The sequence below is a fragment of the Primulina eburnea genome, chromosome 18, assembly GCF_022965805.1.
Source record: "Primulina eburnea isolate SZY01 chromosome 18, ASM2296580v1, whole genome shotgun sequence".
NCBI lineage: Eukaryota > Viridiplantae > Streptophyta > Magnoliopsida > Lamiales > Gesneriaceae > Primulina > Primulina eburnea.
In genome coordinates, this window is record NC_133118.1 from 28,775,508 (window position 1) to 28,792,635 (window position 17,128).

At 35.6% G+C, this 17,128-nt stretch overlaps 4 protein-coding genes across 5 annotated transcripts; 2 read left to right on the forward strand and 2 right to left on the reverse strand.

Moving 5' to 3' along the window:
• Window positions 1–415: 415 nt before the first annotated feature.
• On the reverse strand, window positions 416–1,999 carry LOC140819596 (cytochrome b561 and DOMON domain-containing protein At2g04850). Its single transcript, XM_073179753.1, has one exon. The coding sequence runs from the start codon at window positions 1,835–1,837 to the stop codon at window positions 626–628; it is 1,212 nt and encodes a 403-aa protein (XP_073035854.1). The 5' UTR covers window positions 1,838–1,999; the 3' UTR covers window positions 416–625.
• Window positions 2,000–9,796: 7,797 nt separating this feature from the next.
• Window positions 9,797–11,606, forward strand: LOC140819874 (plant UBX domain-containing protein 10-like). Its single transcript, XM_073180126.1, has 4 exons — window positions 9,797–10,344; window positions 10,454–10,627; window positions 11,021–11,197; window positions 11,277–11,606. Exons 1-4 carry the CDS (start codon window positions 9,838–9,840, stop codon window positions 11,502–11,504), a joined length of 1,086 nt encoding a protein of 361 aa, XP_073036227.1. The 5' UTR covers window positions 9,797–9,837; the 3' UTR covers window positions 11,505–11,606.
• A 947-nt stretch (window positions 11,607–12,553) lies between these two features.
• On the forward strand, window positions 12,554–13,773 carry LOC140819876 (uncharacterized). Its single transcript, XM_073180127.1, has 2 exons — window positions 12,554–12,985; window positions 13,132–13,773. The coding sequence occupies exons 1-2, from the start codon at window positions 12,765–12,767 to the stop codon at window positions 13,583–13,585; spliced, it is 675 nt and encodes a 224-aa protein (XP_073036228.1). The 5' UTR covers window positions 12,554–12,764; the 3' UTR covers window positions 13,586–13,773.
• LOC140819873 (probable apyrase 7) lies at window positions 13,163–16,857 on the reverse strand. 2 transcript variants are annotated; one of them, XM_073180125.1, is made up of 4 exons: window positions 16,716–16,853; window positions 15,327–16,551; window positions 13,469–14,630; window positions 13,163–13,323 (listed from the first exon to the last, which is right to left on the reverse strand). In XM_073180125.1, the coding sequence occupies exons 2-3, from the start codon at window positions 16,453–16,455 to the stop codon at window positions 14,104–14,106; spliced, it is 1,656 nt and encodes a 551-aa protein (XP_073036226.1). In that variant the 5' UTR covers window positions 16,456–16,551; window positions 16,716–16,853; the 3' UTR covers window positions 13,163–13,323; window positions 13,469–14,103. The 2 variants fall into 2 exon arrangements, with proteins under 2 accessions (XP_073036226.1, XP_073036225.1); XM_073180124.1 differs by having other exon boundaries at window positions 15,327–16,857.
• Between the last annotated feature and the right edge of the window lie 271 nt (window positions 16,858–17,128).

A 17,128-nucleotide genomic window follows, 5' to 3' on the forward strand; every position in this document is an offset into this window, starting at 1 on the left:
TGGACAATCAATTTTAACAATTCTAGCCAAAATCATGAATTCAGTCGTAGAACTAAAGACCTATTAATAAATCTCTAATATTAAGAGGAAATTATATTTCTGTCATTTTGTTACTTTGTAATTTTGATCATCTATGTAATCAAATTTCAATTTTAGTCACGTATCTTCCGATTTTTTAAAATTTTAGTCGTTTTTCATCAGGAATATTGATGTGTCACTACACACGTCACCGCGACATCACACTACATTATTGCCACATCATGGAAAAGATTAAAATGGCAAAAAAAAAGATAGCCGACTAAAACTTAAATTTGAACGTTTTTGGTGGAAAAAATGTAATGAAAGACCCCCATTGAATTGAATTGAGTCCATAAATCTGAGAAAAAGTGAGAATTCTCGATCTCCCTCGATTCGAAAATCCAGGATTTGAATTGATGTCCTTTCATTGATTCCTTTAAATTACATTGACTTATCCTAAAAACTCATTTCAATTGGAATTTGGTTATATTACCAAAATTTAATTGTGATATTTAACCACTTTATAATTTAACAATATCACAATTGTTGCATTTTCATATCAAAAAACACTTTAAATTTGAATAAGAGAAAAAGGACTACTCTGATCTTAGCCACGAGTGATGGAGCCACTTCCCTTATCATAAATATCTCCAAATATCCCTTCTCTCCTTAGCTTTTCTTCCTTGGATTTCCGACAAAAAATCACCCAAGAATTCACTTCCAATGCAATGCAAACGCCTAGTAGCGTCGAAAGCAACAAACAATACGCTAATTTAGCATAAGATGTGTCCTCTCCCATGATTTCGAATCCTTGGAAAACATTAATAACACCTAACAAAACACAAGCATATCCAACAAAATGGTGATAGGATTTCCAATACTTTCTAAATTTGTGTGTAGTTTTAGGCCTGAACAAAAGTGCAAGAGTTTGCAACCACCCTAAACAAAAAGCCGCGAACGCGAGTTTCCGATGCAGCCCAAAAACTCGGCCTGGTGATAGTTCCCCTAGTTTGATCCCAATGGAGAATCCCACCGTTCCTAAGAAAACAGCCAGGATTTGTATCCCTGCATGAGCATAGAACCATGTAGGTCCTATGGCTTGTATGTGCCTTAGATATCGGGCCGTGACCACCCCTATGGGAAGCAGAATCCCCCAAGAAATGGCATTGAGGATCCCATGCACTATTTTGAGTGTTCTAGGATCGGTACTTGACTTGGCTGATGTGCCTGAAAGGACATCTATTGTTATGATGGAAGAAAGATCGTTTAATGTAGTTGGATGGATCGTTGGGGAGTAGCCTTGCACGTATAGGCCGCGGTTCCAAACGAAATGGATTTTGGTTTTGTTTGTTGGGACCTTTAATGTGGTATAGATTTGGATGGTGGCGCCGTCATATATGGTGGCCATACGGCCACCATACAGAGTGACAGAAGAAGAGAGGACATGGATGTCTAGAGGTCGGGATAGGAGGGCGTTTTTTTGTAGCTTGACTGTTGGATCCAGGATATATGGTAGCAGGACAATCTGGCCTGAGTTGGGATCTGGGAACGTGATCAAGGCTCGCGTTCCGGTCATCTCGGGGGAGATCGGATTGATGCCCCATCCGACCCACCCGGAGGGCGAAATGAAGGTGCCAAAGAAGGCTAGATCAAGAGTTGCATTGTGGGGGTGGAATGACCAAGCCAGGGAAGCTTGTTGAGTAGGAAGCGTGATGCATCTTTCGAAGGTTTTCGAGGCCGTCTTGGTAGTGCAACGAGACGAAAAGGCGACATTAGCATGAAGGGATAGAACAATGTGGAATAGCAAGACAATCAGCATGATGTTGCTGAAACAATAACAAGTTGAATCCTGAAATTGTGCAGTGTGTTGTTCTTCAACATATAATATGCTGAAAGATGTGCTGAGTTTTGCATGTTTCTAGCAACTAGTCCATGCAATAAATCATGAAAAAGACACATTGAATCCTTAACTTTGAAGAGAAGGCAATGGAATGATGTAATAATTACTGATCATAGTTGAACATATTTCTAGCCATTGGTCCATGTAAAAAATCATGAAAAAGACTAATTGAATCCTTGTCTTTGAAGAAACGGAAATCTCTATTATGATAACCACTATAACCAATCGTGAGCAAGAAGTGATTTCCTGATGTAATTAGTATAAATCAGACTTTAGTTCACTTGATTTAATGCACAGAAACAGGTCCACTCTCAATATTGTATTCTGGTGTCACTCATTAGCAAGTAATTAAGTTACTAAATAAGGGGCATTTGGGTGATTGACCTGTATAATATGTTATCAAATTTGAGTCTTAGTCTTTAATGATTCAATTTTTTTAAATTTTTCGATATTTTTCATCAGGAGTGGTGATATCTGTGTGCGACACTGCAAACATCAGCGCTACGTCGAACAAATGACTAAAATTACCAATAATAATAATAAAGATAACATACCAATACGAAATTTGACGACACATTACTAATGTCGCAAAAACGCAAACATACGTTATTAAAAAAAATACAAACGTCCTTAAAAAAAGTCATTTTTGAATTTCTATATCAATTCCCTTGCCCACTGAGGCTATGTTTTATATTCTCAAATCTCATATTACAAATGACATGGTCTAAAGCAAATTCTACTTCTAATTTGAACTTTACTAGAAAAGAAAGAGAGTATTTCCTCTGAAGTCTGAACTCTTGTGCGACATTCTCTCCTTGCTTTGAATAAAACTTTGATAAAGGAAAAGAATTCATTATAAAGTTGATTAAGACATCTCATGTAGCATACTTTTTGACAATGCAATTCCTCTTCCACATTTGTTTCATTACATGATCATAGGATTCCTTCCTTGAAGAAACCAGACAATCTGTTCTCATTAGAAACCAGTAACATCCGCAGTTTTTTTCCAAGAACGTGCCATCGACAATGGGGGAAGCTGCAAGATCACTCGGGGACGCGTCATTGAACAGCATTGTGTTAGAAATATTATTTTCTACAATGAGCTTACATATTTAAATAACAATTATATTATATATACTATCTAATTAATTTTGAGTCTAATAAGTGATTTATAAAGTCTACTCAATTATATATTTAAAGTATGGAATTTAATGTGTAGAAATCATATAATATTAGGATTGATGGGATTCTAATGAAAGGGTGCCCCTCATTGAAGGGACACATTGAATGGTTGTAGTCCCCAAACCAAATCTATATAAATACATGTAGTTATTCTTCCTTCCCCATTTTCAAGAGAGGACTAAGGAAATTCTAATAGGAATCAAAAGTGAGAAACTTGTTGATCTATTGAAGAATTAAGGAGATTTGGTTGTGGAAGGCTTCATCCAAGACAATTTATTTATTATGGATTCCGGTATGTTTTATAGTATTTATTTCTGATAATTTGACATGAATGTTTAAAGATCTTGTTGTGGTTATGAAATTTAAAGTGCCAACAAGTGGTATCAGAGCCATCATTCATGGCATATTATTGAAATTTTTTTTTTTTTTCGGATAGCAGCCTTCTATGTGCATTTGTTTGTTTCTACTTTCCTTGCCAATTTACGGTTCACGTACAGTGGGTTAGCACATATGCAATTTATGTACTGTGTCTTATTAATGCTGTGTATATATATGGCCTTGTGATGGATTCCGTGCATCATTTGAAATTTGATTACTGTTGCGAGAATTCCTTGCCAACTTGTTTATACCGTAAGTTTTTTTTTAATTTGATTTGAGTATGGATTAATAATTGCTAAACATATCTTGTTTCATGCATATTATTCCAACCGCTCATCCATCACCAATGGTTGCACCATTTCATTAGTTGTGGCCAAGTGAAAGTTGCATCATTTCATGGAGTCATATTTTTATTAAAGGCTTTTCATGCTTTATAAATGATTATTTTCATTTGCATTTTCACATCAATTATTGTTACTCTTAAATTTATTTCTACATGCGAATTTTAAGCCTTAGCGCTTAAAATCCAAATTTACAAGATATAAACTCTTGAGTTTGGATTTTCTAAGCTTATACGCTTAAATTCGAACTTTAGAATTAAATTCGAGAGTTATCTTTTAGTTTCGGATTTTTTAAGCAATTGCGCTTAAATCCAAGTTTTACAAGATATATACTCTTGAATTTGGATTTTTAAGTTTAACGCTTAGAATTCGAAATTAGAAAGTTCAAATTTGGCCGGTATGGGGCGGCGATGGTGGTCATAGTGGGTGAGGGATAACGGTTAAGGTATAAAAATCAAATAAATATTAATTAATTAATTACTAGTTTGATTGATTAATTAATTAATCATAAAATGATTTATTTCTTTTTAATCATAATTATTATATGAATTGGATTATTGTTTTTTTAATCTATATGACAAATTCAATTCATTTAATATCCAATCTTATGGATTATTTTGTTATAATATTTTAATATAAATTGATTGAAATTATATGTTGCCAAAGTAACCTCTATAATGTAGATTTATTTATTTTGAAATATTATAATGTGTGTCTACTATTTATGAAAATATGATCGGCCCAAAGGAAGATTATTATTTGGTCAAATAATAGACATGTTAATTAGTGTACGGTAATTTTTAAATTATTTTACATTATAAATATTAAGTCGGTCCAAAGAAAGACTTACTATTTGAGTAAATTTAATTAATTAAGTATTTGATTACCATGTCAAGAGTACCATTTGCAATTGATATTTTTTCCAAAGATTAAATGTCAATGTTGTGTTAGGTATCTTGTTTTCGGGCCCACCATTATGTGGAGTATTTAATCATATCATATGTGTGTTTATTTATTTATTTTATAATTATGATGTGATTATGAATTGCGAGCATGATATTTTATGTTTTATTTGTTCAGTCAATACTTCTGCTTCTACTATATCTGCTAGTATCAATTCCGTTCCTGTGCTTAATGGCACAAACTTCAAGAATTGGAAAGAGAATGTCATGATTGTTTTGGGTTGTATGGACTTGGACTTTGCGCTTCGGGAGGAACGACCTGTACCTCTTACTGAAGGGGGTTCTGCCGATGAAAAGGCGAACATGGATAAATGGGATCGTTCTAATCGCATGAGTCTTATGATCATGAAACGCTCTATTCCTGAAACCTTTCGGGGCTCTATGTCCGAGGAGAAAGTTGCTACTAAGTTCTTAGAGGAAATAGAACAACGTTTTGCAAAGAATGAAAAGGCCGAGACAAGTACTCTTTTGGCTAATCTTGTGTCCATGAAATATAAAGGAAAAGGGAACATAAGAGAGTACATAATGGAGATGTCTCATATCGCTTCCAAACTAAAGGCACTGAAGCTACAATTATCCGATGATTTGTTGGTGCATTTAGTTTTGATTTCTCTCCCTATGCAATACAGTCATTTTAAGGTGAGTTATAATACTCAAAAGGATAAATGGACTCTTAATGAGCTCATATCTCACTGTGTGCAAGAAGAAGAGAGAATAAAGCGAGAAAGAATCGAAAGTGCAAATTTAGCAACTGCCTTTAAGGACAAGAAAAGAAAAAGAGGAAAAGAAGCTGCAGTTGGGACATCAAACAACAAGAAGCAAAAGAAACAGAATACAGAAATTAGATGTTTCTTTTGCCGCAAAGTTGATCACTTAAAGAAAGATTGTCCCAAGTATGCCAACTGGCGTATCAAGAAAGGTTCGCTTCTCAATTTAGTATGTTCTGAAGCTAATTTGAGTTCTGTACCTAAACACACTTGGTGGATAGATTCTGGTGCTACTACTCACATAAGTGTGTCTATGCAGGGTTGCCTGTGGAGCCGACGGCCAAATGATGCTGAAAGATTCATCTATGTGGGCAATGGTGAAACAGCGGCAGTAGAGGCTATAGGAACTTTTAGGTTGTTATTAAAGACAAGTCATTATTTGAATTTGGAAGAGACTTATGTTGTACCGTCTTTTAGACGGAATTTAATTTCAATTTCTCTTTTGGACAAATTTGGTTACTCTTGTTCATTTGGAAATAATAAATTTAGTCTTTTTCATAATTCAAATCTCATTGGTACTGGTTCTTTATCTTTACATGACAACTTATATTTATTGGATACTATTGTCTCATTTAATGAAACCTTGCAAACAAGTTCACATGGTACAAAACGAAAATTAATTGATAAAGATTCCGTCACACTATGGCATAAGCGTTTGGGTCATATTTCTAAAGAAAGAATTCAAAGACTTGTGTCGGATGGAATCCTTGATCCCCTTGATTTTACAAATTTTCAAATTTGTATTGAGTGTATAAAGGGGAAACAGACAAACACAAGAAAATTAGGTGCAAACAGATGCTTGGATGTCTTAGAACTAATTCATACTGATATTTGTGGACCATTTCCTACAGCTTCGTGGAATGGCCAACAATATTTTATTACGTTCATAGACGATTATTCAAGATATGGGTACCTATATTTAATCCATGAGAAGTCTCAAGCATTAGACGTATTTAAGATTTTCAAAGCTGAAGTTGAAAATCAACTTGGCAAGAAAATTAAAGCCGTCAAATCTGACCGTGGTGGAGAATACTATGGCAGATATGATGGATCTGGTGAACAACGTCAAGGACCTTTCGCAAAATACCTAGAGGAATGCGGTATCGTCCCGCAATACACAATGCCGGGCAAACCCAGCATGAATGGTGTTGCTGAAAGACGAAATAGAACGCTTAAGGATATGGTTAGAAGTATGATTAGTCATTCTTCTTTGCCAGAATCTCTCTGGGGAGAAGCTTTGAAAACTGCAGTTTATATCCTCAATCGAGTTCCTAGCAAAGCAGTTGCGAAAACCCCTTATGAACTATGGACAGGCAAAAAGCCAAGTATTAAGCATCTTCATATTTGGGGTTGTCCAGCAGAGGCAAGACCTTACAAGCCTCATGAAAAGAAACTGGACTCTAGAACTGTAAGTTGCTACTTTGTTGGTTACTCTGAGTGCTCAAGGGGTTTTAAATTTTATGTTCCTACTACTAAGAATATTTTTGAGACAGGAAATGCAAGATTTCTTGAGGAAGTTGAGTTTGTGGAGGGAGATAAAGTTAGAAATATTGCCTTTGAAGAGGAATTTGTTAATATTCCTTTTATTGCAATTGATAATGGTCAAGACGTTATTCAAAATGCAAATTCGGATAATCAAGGCAATATAGAAAAACCACAAAATATAGAAACAACTTCTGTAGTGCAAACTCAACAATCTGAAGAAAATATGCCATTACGAAGATCCACTAGAGAAAGGAGAACTGCAATTTCGGATGACTATTTTGTTTTTCTCCAAGAAAATGAAAATGATATAGGCATGGTGGAAGATCCAATCAACTTTCATCAAGCCAAACAAAGTCCCAATTCTCAAAAGTGGATAGATGCAATGAATGATGAGATGAAATCCATGATGGAAAATGACGTTTGGGATCTCGTTGAATTGCCTGAAGGTGTCAAACCTATTGGTTGTAAATGGATATTTAAAACCAAAAGGAATTCAAAAGGCAATATCGAGAAATATAAGGCACGTCTAGTTGCCAAGGGGTTCACTCAAAAAGAAGGCATCGATTATAAAGAGACTTTCTCTCCTGTTTCAACGAAAGACTCTTTTAGAATCATAATGGCACTTGTAGCTCATTTTGACTTAGAGTTACATCAGATGGATGTTAAGACTGCGTTTCTTAATGGTAACCTTGATGAAACGATATACATGACGCAACCAGAAAACTTTGTATCAGGCGACCCAAAGAAAATGGTTTGCAAACTAAAGAAATCCATCTATGGTCTCAAACAAGCTTCTCGTCAATGGTATCACAAATTCCATCAAGTAATTATCTCATTCGGTTTTGAGGTAAACAAAGTTGATGATTGTGTATATCATAAGTTCAGTGGGAGTAAATACATATTTCTGGTATTATATGTCGATGATATCATACTTGCTAGTAATGATATAGGCTTATTGCACGAAACCAAGAGATATCTGACCAAGAATTTTGAGATGAAAGATCTTGGGGACGCCTCTTTTGTATTAGGTATACAAATACATCGAGATCGCCATCGATGCATTCTTGGGTTATCACAAAAGAGCTATATCGAAAGAATTCTTGATAGATTCGGCATGAAAGCATGTTCTCTAGGAGACACCCCTGTTGCTAAAGGGGATAAATTTAGTTTGAGTCAATGCCCCAGAAATGAGTTGGAACAAAAGGATATGCAGAAAATTCCTTATGCATCAATTGTAGGAAGTTTGATGTATGCCCAAGTATGTACGCGTCCAGATATTGCGTTCATTGTGGGAATGCTAGGCAGATATTTATGTAATCCAGGGATGGATCACTGGAAAGCAGCCAAACGAGTTATGCGTTATTTGCAAAGAACAAAAGATCACATGCTCACTTATCGGAAATCAGATAATTTAGAGATCATTGGGTATTCTGATTCTGATTTTGCTGGATGCCAAGATAGTAAAAGATCCACTTCAGGCTATATTTACTTGTTAGCCGGAGGGGCTATTTCATGGAAAAGTGCTAAGCAGACACTCGTAGCTTCATCCACTATGGCGGCAGAGTTTGTTGCTTGTTACGAGGCATCTAATCATGGGATATGGTTGAGAAATTTTGTCACTGGGCTGCGTGTTGTGGATAACATTGAAAGACCGTTAAAGATATACTGTGACAATAATTCGGCAGTACTTTATTCCAATAACAACAGAAGTTCTTCGAAATCGAAGCATATAGACATCAAGTTTCTTGTTGTTAAAGAAAGAGTTCAGAGTCGTCAAATTACTATAGAACATATTGGGACAAACTTTATGATCGCGGATCCGCTTACCAAAGGATTACCACCTAAGGTCTTTCACGAGCATACTGCTCATATGGGTGTTGTACTATTTGATGATGTACATGTTTAGTGGGAGTTTGTATTTTGATGTTCTTTGGTACATATATACATTTTTATGTTTGTGTTCTGAAGAATAAATTATTTGGTTCAAATTCTTAAACTCTGAATGTTACTTATGATTTATTTGATCTCATTAAAGAATAATTTTGGACTAGTTGGAATTAGGCATGTTGATCACATTGCATGTAATTTCCATGCTACACATCCATACTTGATCTATGTCATTGAATATATCAGTAAGGTGACCATTGATGGATCTAGTTACGAATTAATGTAACAAAGATCGCTTTGATTCCATTCTGATATATTAGATGGACCAGATTGTTGCTAAGAAAATTGGATAGTTAATTTTGCGCATTAAAGTCCATATAATATAATTGATCAAGAAACATATGAAGCCCAAGTGGGAGATTGTTAGAAATATTATTTTCTACAATGAGCTTACATATTTAAATAACAATTATATTATATATACTATCTAATTAATTTTGAGTCTAATAAGTGATTTATAAAGTCTACTCAATTATATATTTAAAGTATGGAATTTAATGTGTAGAAATCATATAATATTAGGATTGATGGGATTCTAATGAAAGGGTGCCCCTCATTGAAGGGACACATTGAATGGTTGTAGTCCCCAAACCAAATCTATATAAATACATGTAGTTATTCTTCCTTCCCCATTTTCAAGAGAGGACTAAGGAAATTCTAATAGGAATCAAAAGTGAGAAACTTGTTGATCTATTGAAGAATTAAGGAGATTTGGTTGTGGAAGGCTTCATCCAAGACAATTTATTTATTATGGATTCCGGTATGTTTTATAGTATTTATTTCTGATAATTTGACATGAATGTTTAAAGATCTTGTTGTGGTTATGAAATTTAAAGTGCCAACACATTGTACGTAGAATGGTTAGCCTTCCCCGGAGCATATTAGGTGGTTTTTCACGGGCCGTGAATCAAGGAATAGACTTAATCTGTATAGGAGATAGACATAGCCAGAATCATCAGCATAATGTCCATCCGAACTATCCGCTTCACTATCCTCCTCAGCAACCTCAAATGGTCCAAGAAGAATGGGCTTTCCTTGCAAGATTCGAGCAGCAATATGGAAATACTCATCCCTTTTTCTACGCTTGCCGGTTTGCGAATGCTTTAAAGATTGCTCAAGAAGAGCATAAGTTCTTGTTCATGTATATTCATTCCCCAGACCATCCTTTCACTCCCTCTTTCTGCAGAGAGACACTTTGTTCAGAGGTGACAGTACAGTTTCTTGATGCAAACTTTGTTAGCTGGGGCGCACTTGCTGGTGGAGGAGAGGGCATGCATATGGCTGCTGCTTTAAGGGCTGCTAGCTTTCCATTTTGCGCTGTGGTTGCTCCGGCTTCTGGTGATAATTTAGCGGTTCTGCAACAGGTGAGTTCGATTAAGAAGATTTCCGAGAGAATTTACTCAACAAAATGTACTTTATAAACTGTGCTAGGGACTTGAAAGTTTGGTCACTAGTTTTGCTTCTTTTGTACAGATGGAAGGACCAGTCTCCCCAGGTGAATTGGTGGAAATTTTACAGAGGACGTTGGAAGAACAAGGATTAGCATTCGGGAGTGGCAGGGCTAAACAGCAAGAGAAGGCAAATTCGAATCGCCGATTGAGAGAAGAGCAAGATGCTGCTTATCTTGCATCTCTTCAGATAGATAGAGTACATGATTCTTTTCAAATTCAAATAATTTTTAGATTGCTAATGAAGGGGCTATCTGCTTTTTCCAAACTTCATGTTATGTCTTCTAAAATCATTAAACCTTCCCCTCATACGATTTTGTGAGTCTGACCTTGAAAATAATGGGAATGACATTCTATTGCCTAGCCAAAATGTGGGTTGAGGGCAACATCGAACCCCCGTCGCAGCACGCTTAAACTTAGCAAGGCTAATTCATTAGATGTGAAAGTATCTCAAGTTAAGAATAACTTCACAGTTTCTAGCATGATTAATGTGGGATTAGTACCACTGTCTTCCATTTTTAACTCATGGACCATAGATTAGACCATTTAAGGAAAAAGAAACTGATAATCTACTATGTTTCCCTTATACCAGGAGAAATCAATGATGAAGAATCCTACATCTTCAGAAAACAGTGTTCCAAAACAAGAGAATTCCAATCATAGCTCCGCAACAAGCAAACTGCCAACTACGCTAAAATCATCTTCAACCAAGGCAGAAGCTTCTTATAAACCGAAAACCAGTAAAACAAAAAACTCTGAACCGACTAAGGTATTTGAGATTTGTTCTTTACATCTTCATGAGCATTTCGTTTACAAGAATGACTAAAAAAACGCTGATGCCTGGACAGATTTTAATCCGGTTTCCGAATGGAGAGAGGAGGGAGCATAGTTTCCTCTGTACAGACAAGATCAAAGCCATTTATCGGTACATCGACTCACTAGGCCTAGAAGGAGTTGCAAACTACAGGCTAATATCAAACTTCCCTAGAAAAGTTTATGGTGCTGACCAAATGGGAATGACACTCAAGGATTCTGGGCTCCATCCAAAAGCAAGCCTCTTTCTTGAGATTCTGTAACATTCTTTGAAACATTTCTTCGCTTAAAAAAAACAAGAATGTAATCAGTTTCTCGTGCATTCTTACAAGACATCACGATCTTACAACCAATGAGGTTGTAAATGCAAAGTGTAACTTGGCATTTACAAGTTTTTGTACTTCCTATCTTCATTTAATCTGGGAAAATTTTCTGCAGCTCTTATTATGTGCATTTTAAAAGTCAATATGCATTTATTTGGATTGATCAACAAAATTACATGAATTTAAAGTCTTTATCATTCAAACCGAAACCAGGAATCTGGGTATTTAAGCAGAGTCAAAGATGCATTTCGAAAAACAGAAAAATTTGTATGAGACTGTCTCACGGTATAATTTTATCAGACAGATATCCAACTCAACTTTAATGATGAAATAATATTACATTTTATGTTTAAAGTTCAATGTTTCATTTTAAATATGGATTGAGTTATTCGTCTCACATAAATAGATTCATGCAACTGTGTCACAAAGACATATTCTTCGAAAAATTGGCAAATGCTAATGCGGAAAACTGTTTTCCAAAATACAACAAGAATGGTTCTTTCTTGATTATGTTTATGTCGACATATGTTTCTTAGTTGTCGATAATATCTTCAATTTTTTCAGTGTTGAAATGACATAAAAATTGTATATAAATAATTAGTACTTTGTTATTTATGTTTTTCTTAATTAAATAAAGTAAAAACGTTTCTTGATAATCACAATAATCATATCAGTATTATAAACTGTTAATTATATGCATATAAGATATATTTAATAATATATAAAGAAAACTGATTAAATTTGTAGAAAAATTATAATTTTACAAATGCTAGGAACATAGAAAGAAATGTTTGACTAGTAAATTACTTAAGTAATAAAGAAGTTAATATTTAAAAAATGGATGGAAATAAATAAAATATATAAAAAAATTATTATTTTTTATTTAATTGAATATGCACATGGAAATAAAAAAATATATATATAAAATTATTAATTTTGATTTAATTTAATATGCAAATGAAAACATGTTTTCATTTTGTGAACACAAAGATCATCCTTAAAGTCGTTAGTACGAAGCTAAAGCGTGTTTTTCATGTTCCATCTTCGTCTCCTACCATTCTTTAACTAAAATCGCACGCAGTGGAAGTTAAAAGCGTGTTGCCTCCACCGTCGTCGAATTCAAAAGCATCATCCAGTGATTCCATCCCACTCATCTTCTTGTTTTTGCTCCGTTTTCGATTCTTCACCCAGATACAAGAAATGGGTAATCCAAGCATTTCGATTGTCGCAGTTTCGTTGATCTTCACTGTATCGTGTAGTATTACGAAATTGGGCGAAGGAAAAGCGTACGAGTCGCCGGAGTACACAGTGATGCACTCTGAATCAGATTTCGAGGTGAGATATTACAGAGAATCGGTCTGGATGAGTGCTCCGGCAGACGAAATCTCGTTCGAGAAAGCTACCAGAGATGGCTTCCACAGGTACCCTTTTCTTGTATTCAAGTCTAATTGGATTGCGTGTTTTGCACTTCATTCTTTATGGACGTAATTGCTCGAGGAAAATGGAGGTAAATGATCAAGATTTTTATGATAAAATGCTAAAGTTTCCATCTTTTATGAATTCCCAGATTATTCCAATTCATAGAGGGAGCAAATCTGAACTTTTCTAGGATTCCAATGACTGTACCTGTCTTAACAAGCGTAGTTCCAGGAGCTGGACCTCTTCAATCATCAGCATACAATATAAAATTTTACTTACCAGTGAAATTCCAGGGTACCCCACCTGTTCCCCTCCCTGAACTGAACCTGAAACCTGATTCCTGGAAAAGTCCTTGCATTGCTGTCAGGAAATTTTCAGGCTTCGCAAGAGATCATAATATTGTGAAAGAAGCTGAAAAATTGGCTGTGAGTTTAAGCAGTTCTGCGTGGGCAAACGCAAGTTTTGTGCAGAGTGAGTATGCTTACTCGATTGCGCAGTACAATTCTCCATTCAAGTTCATTGGTCGTGTCAACGAGGTTTGGGTTGTTGTCGATGGGTCTGAGGCTGCTGGTTGCAAACCCAGTCTTGTGGCTGAATTCTGAAGCTCGTTTTACTTGGCAAGAATGGCCACCATTGGAAATGACGATGAAGTTGAGAGGGCTATCAATGTTGGTCACCTGCTGCCCCTCTTAAATTTGCCTGTAAACTTTGGCAATATACATGTATATTTCCTTATGCATTGTATGTATAAAAAAGTAAGATCTTGCTAGTTCTAAATTTATGAATTTCAGTTTTGCCTTCCGCCTAAACTTTTGGCTTTGAGAACGACTCCAAATCTTATGTGTGTTCTATATAAGATCCAAGACATCTACATCATCCGTTGGTAATCAATACAGTGATAATACATATCATTTGATGTAGAATGATAAAATCTATGGATAGATTTTAGAGTGAAGAGCAGCAGGCATTTGATGGAGAGCAAACCACAAAATTCTCTGACGACCCGAGCATATTGATATTTGACATGCGCCTTTTCAAATGAATTCGGATTATATCAAATACATAAAACAGAAGGATAAACCAAATCTCTTACAATCAAGAATACAAGTGTATCTGTTGATCAATCAGGTTGTCCTTTAGGATATAGGTAAGATGGCAATGATGTCCGAGAAGCAGCCATCTTCCTACATAACATGGGCAATTTAATTTGACTGCAGTAAACAACGAGGAGGAGGAGCAAAAGCAAAAGAAATGTAAACAATGGGGAAAATAACATTTTATGGTCTGGCAGAGAAAGAATGCCATTTTGAGATTTATCAGAACCAAGCCATAAGAATTCTCCCTCGATTAGTGATGCACCTAGTGTCCAAGAAATATTTCCAGGCCCAAATATTATTTCCAAACCATTGAGGCAAAGAGCATTTTCCATAAGAGATGCCAAATATGGGAGCCGAAAACAATCGAGTCCGGTGATGCTTGTCTGGTCAGCTGACAGGTTTGAACATAACCTGTCACCCAACTCCCACAGCATAGTCAGGTTTGCCCTCGGGCTCAAGTTTAGTGCATGGGAGACAGCAAAGAATCCCGATACTGCATGATAACGTGTTACAGAATACGATGTTTTTGATAGATTAAGCTCCGTGTTACCTGCAGATGAGATATTGAAAGATGGGTGTTCATAATTTGGCAGCGCTAGCTTTTAGGGTGGAGTTAGACTCAAGCCCATAATCTTAACAGACACAATTCAATATAAACAACTTATGCTCCAGAGAAACATAAGATTACAAAATCAACAACGTATATTAAGAAGCAATACTGGTGTGTTAAATACCAGTAACTGAAATAGTTTTTACTTGTCAATTGACCATCATGGATGTGATTGTTCACAATGTAGGATGTTTTAAAGAAACATCTTAAAACAAGAGAACAACAAAGTGAACCTGACATTTGCGGGTTCAATAGTATAATAGCATTGACTACTAACAGTACAAGAATTTTATGAAAAAAGGGAAGAATGCAAACTTTCAAACTTCTCCTACATGTTGCTCACTTGCTCATGAAAAAATATGACCAAAAGAAGTAAAGGAATGAGTAAAACAAAAGCTACGAGACTAGTTTCATCATACTGGAAACTTTTTACGGGTAATTCGCAGTCACATGTAAGATAGACTTCAATGACAAACAAGCACCCAACTCTTCACAGCATAAGAAAACAAAACACTGTAAACTGGGCAAAAAACACTAAAAAACGTGTATAAAAATATAAAATGCATCTGGTATTCAGTAAATTAAGATACTTTTAGGTCTAAATTGTATGATCAGATTGTTATAATTTCAACCGACCTCCATAATTAGCCAAGCCAATACAGTTTGAACGATGAACTTGGTGAGACCAATCTGAACTGCTGGAATTTATAGCAGCTGACCTAGCCATCACTTTACACTGCTCCCAATTTGGTTCCCCAACAAGTAACAGAGAATGTAACTCATTGTCTCGCACATGGTTGCTCAGGTTTCTTGAATTTCTTGGATCAAGCCCAAAGCAACCACCACATGAGTGGTTTTGAAAGAAACCAGAACCAAGACACGGATGTCTAACCTCAAACATACCACCACTACGTTCTCTAAGCGCCTGAGTATGACTAAGCATAAAGATTGTTCGATCAAAAGCTTCATTCAAACCAAAAGCTGGTAATGAATATGCTGCAAGATCGTATCCAAATGGCCCAAACTTTGACCTAAACTCATGCTCATCTTTCAAAGAAACATCTACCTGAGCCACCACCTGTAATGAGGATCCTCCTATATCAAGAAGTCCCAATGTGTGCGGCGTCAAAGAACTCCTAAGTACCCCCATTTGATAATTCAATGCTACCCAACCAAAATATGCCTCCTCCTTCCCACTCAAGACCCGAATCCAGCTCTTCCTGTACAAAAACCCATGCTCTTTCACAACATTCTCAACATTCTGCAAAACCCGCTCAGCATCATCCACAGTTAATCTCCTCATTCCAGCTGTAGCAAAAACTATTAAAGGCGTCACAACATGCCTCTTTAAAGGTACCCTTTGCTCTGCATATCTAATCAGTGGCTCTAGAGATGCCCTCACTCTAAATCCATCGTCAACAAAATTATGCAACCCCGGTTCAGTTTGCATACAGTGGTACTCACAACCATTGCTTTTATTAATATTTTGTGGGTAACTTCTTAACAAAATGGGCAACTTCCCATAAGCCTCATCCCCATCATCAGTCATCCACTCATACACATTTACTCTTGAGCCGGTACTTCCACAGTCCAATACAACAGTGAAATATGTATTCATTTTCTCAGACATAAAAATTTGATCTTTCATAACTAAATATCCACCAACTATTCCTATGATCAAGATGATAATAATAACGAAGTTTCTTATTTTGGGGTTGTAAATAAACCTTGTACCTTGAAACTTCCATTTCGACTTGGGCTCCATCTAAAACATCACATCAAAAGAAACCCACGATTATTGAATCTACTATACATCATCTTCTTCATTTCTGATAGCTGGGGGTCATCAAGCAAAAACACACTGTACATTAGAGGTCGCATTATTCAGTCATAGTTCCTGATTCCTTCATCAAAAGACTAAATCGATAGGAGGCGTGCAAAGAATCCACCTTCAGATACCCAATCAATCACGAAATAGCTCTAAAATTCAAGATTTGGAAATTATTGGATGATTTGCTCACGTACCTTTCAGCAAGCAAGACACCAGATCTATGGTCCGCTGTGAGGTAATTCTTTCCTTATCATTTTTTGTCGTCAATTTCTTTTTATTTTTGATAAAATTTCACACGCAATCTTTCCGGAAAAACTTCACATGCATGATGCAACAAATTTCTTTTTTTTTTTCATTTAAAATTAGATTTCTAAAAATTTTATATATTTATTTGCATCGAGTAAGAGATCCCTCGTATAAAATTAATATATGAAATATAGTTTTTGTGAAATTTTTATTACCATAAGGATTCCTTATTAGTTACTCTGCACAGGCGATAAGTGTGTACAATATTTTTTATCATTATTGATGGATTAAAGTGAAATTTGCTAAATTATGGAGAACTAAATTGATATTTGAATGATTAAAATAAAAAAAAATGTGTGTT

Bases quoted from the DNA above. Each gene is read 5' to 3' on its own strand.
- LOC140819596 (XM_073179753.1), bottom strand. From the start codon at position 1,837: ATGCTGATTGTCTTGCTATTCCACATTGTTCTATCCCTTCATGCTAAT.
- LOC140819874 (XM_073180126.1), top strand. From the start codon at position 9,838: ATGGTTAGCCTTCCCCGGAGCATATTAGGTGGTTTTTCACGGGCCGTG. The intron at 10,628-11,020 runs GTACATGATTCT...CCCTTATACCAG, and splicing joins CATCTCTTCAGATAGATAGA to GAGAAATCAATGATGAAGAA. The intron at 11,198-11,276 runs GTATTTGAGATT...ATGCCTGGACAG, and splicing joins AAAACTCTGAACCGACTAAG to ATTTTAATCCGGTTTCCGAA.
- LOC140819876 (XM_073180127.1), top strand. From the start codon at position 12,765: ATGGGTAATCCAAGCATTTCGATTGTCGCAGTTTCGTTGATCTTCACT. The intron at 12,986-13,131 runs GTACCCTTTTCT...ATGAATTCCCAG, and splicing joins ACCAGAGATGGCTTCCACAG to ATTATTCCAATTCATAGAGG.
- LOC140819873 (XM_073180124.1), bottom strand. From the start codon at position 16,455: ATGGAGCCCAAGTCGAAATGGAAGTTTCAAGGTACAAGGTTTATTTAC. The intron at 14,631-15,326 runs GTCGGTTGAAAT...TCTCATCTGCAG, and splicing joins TGGCTTGGCTAATTATGGAG to GTAACACGGAGCTTAATCTA.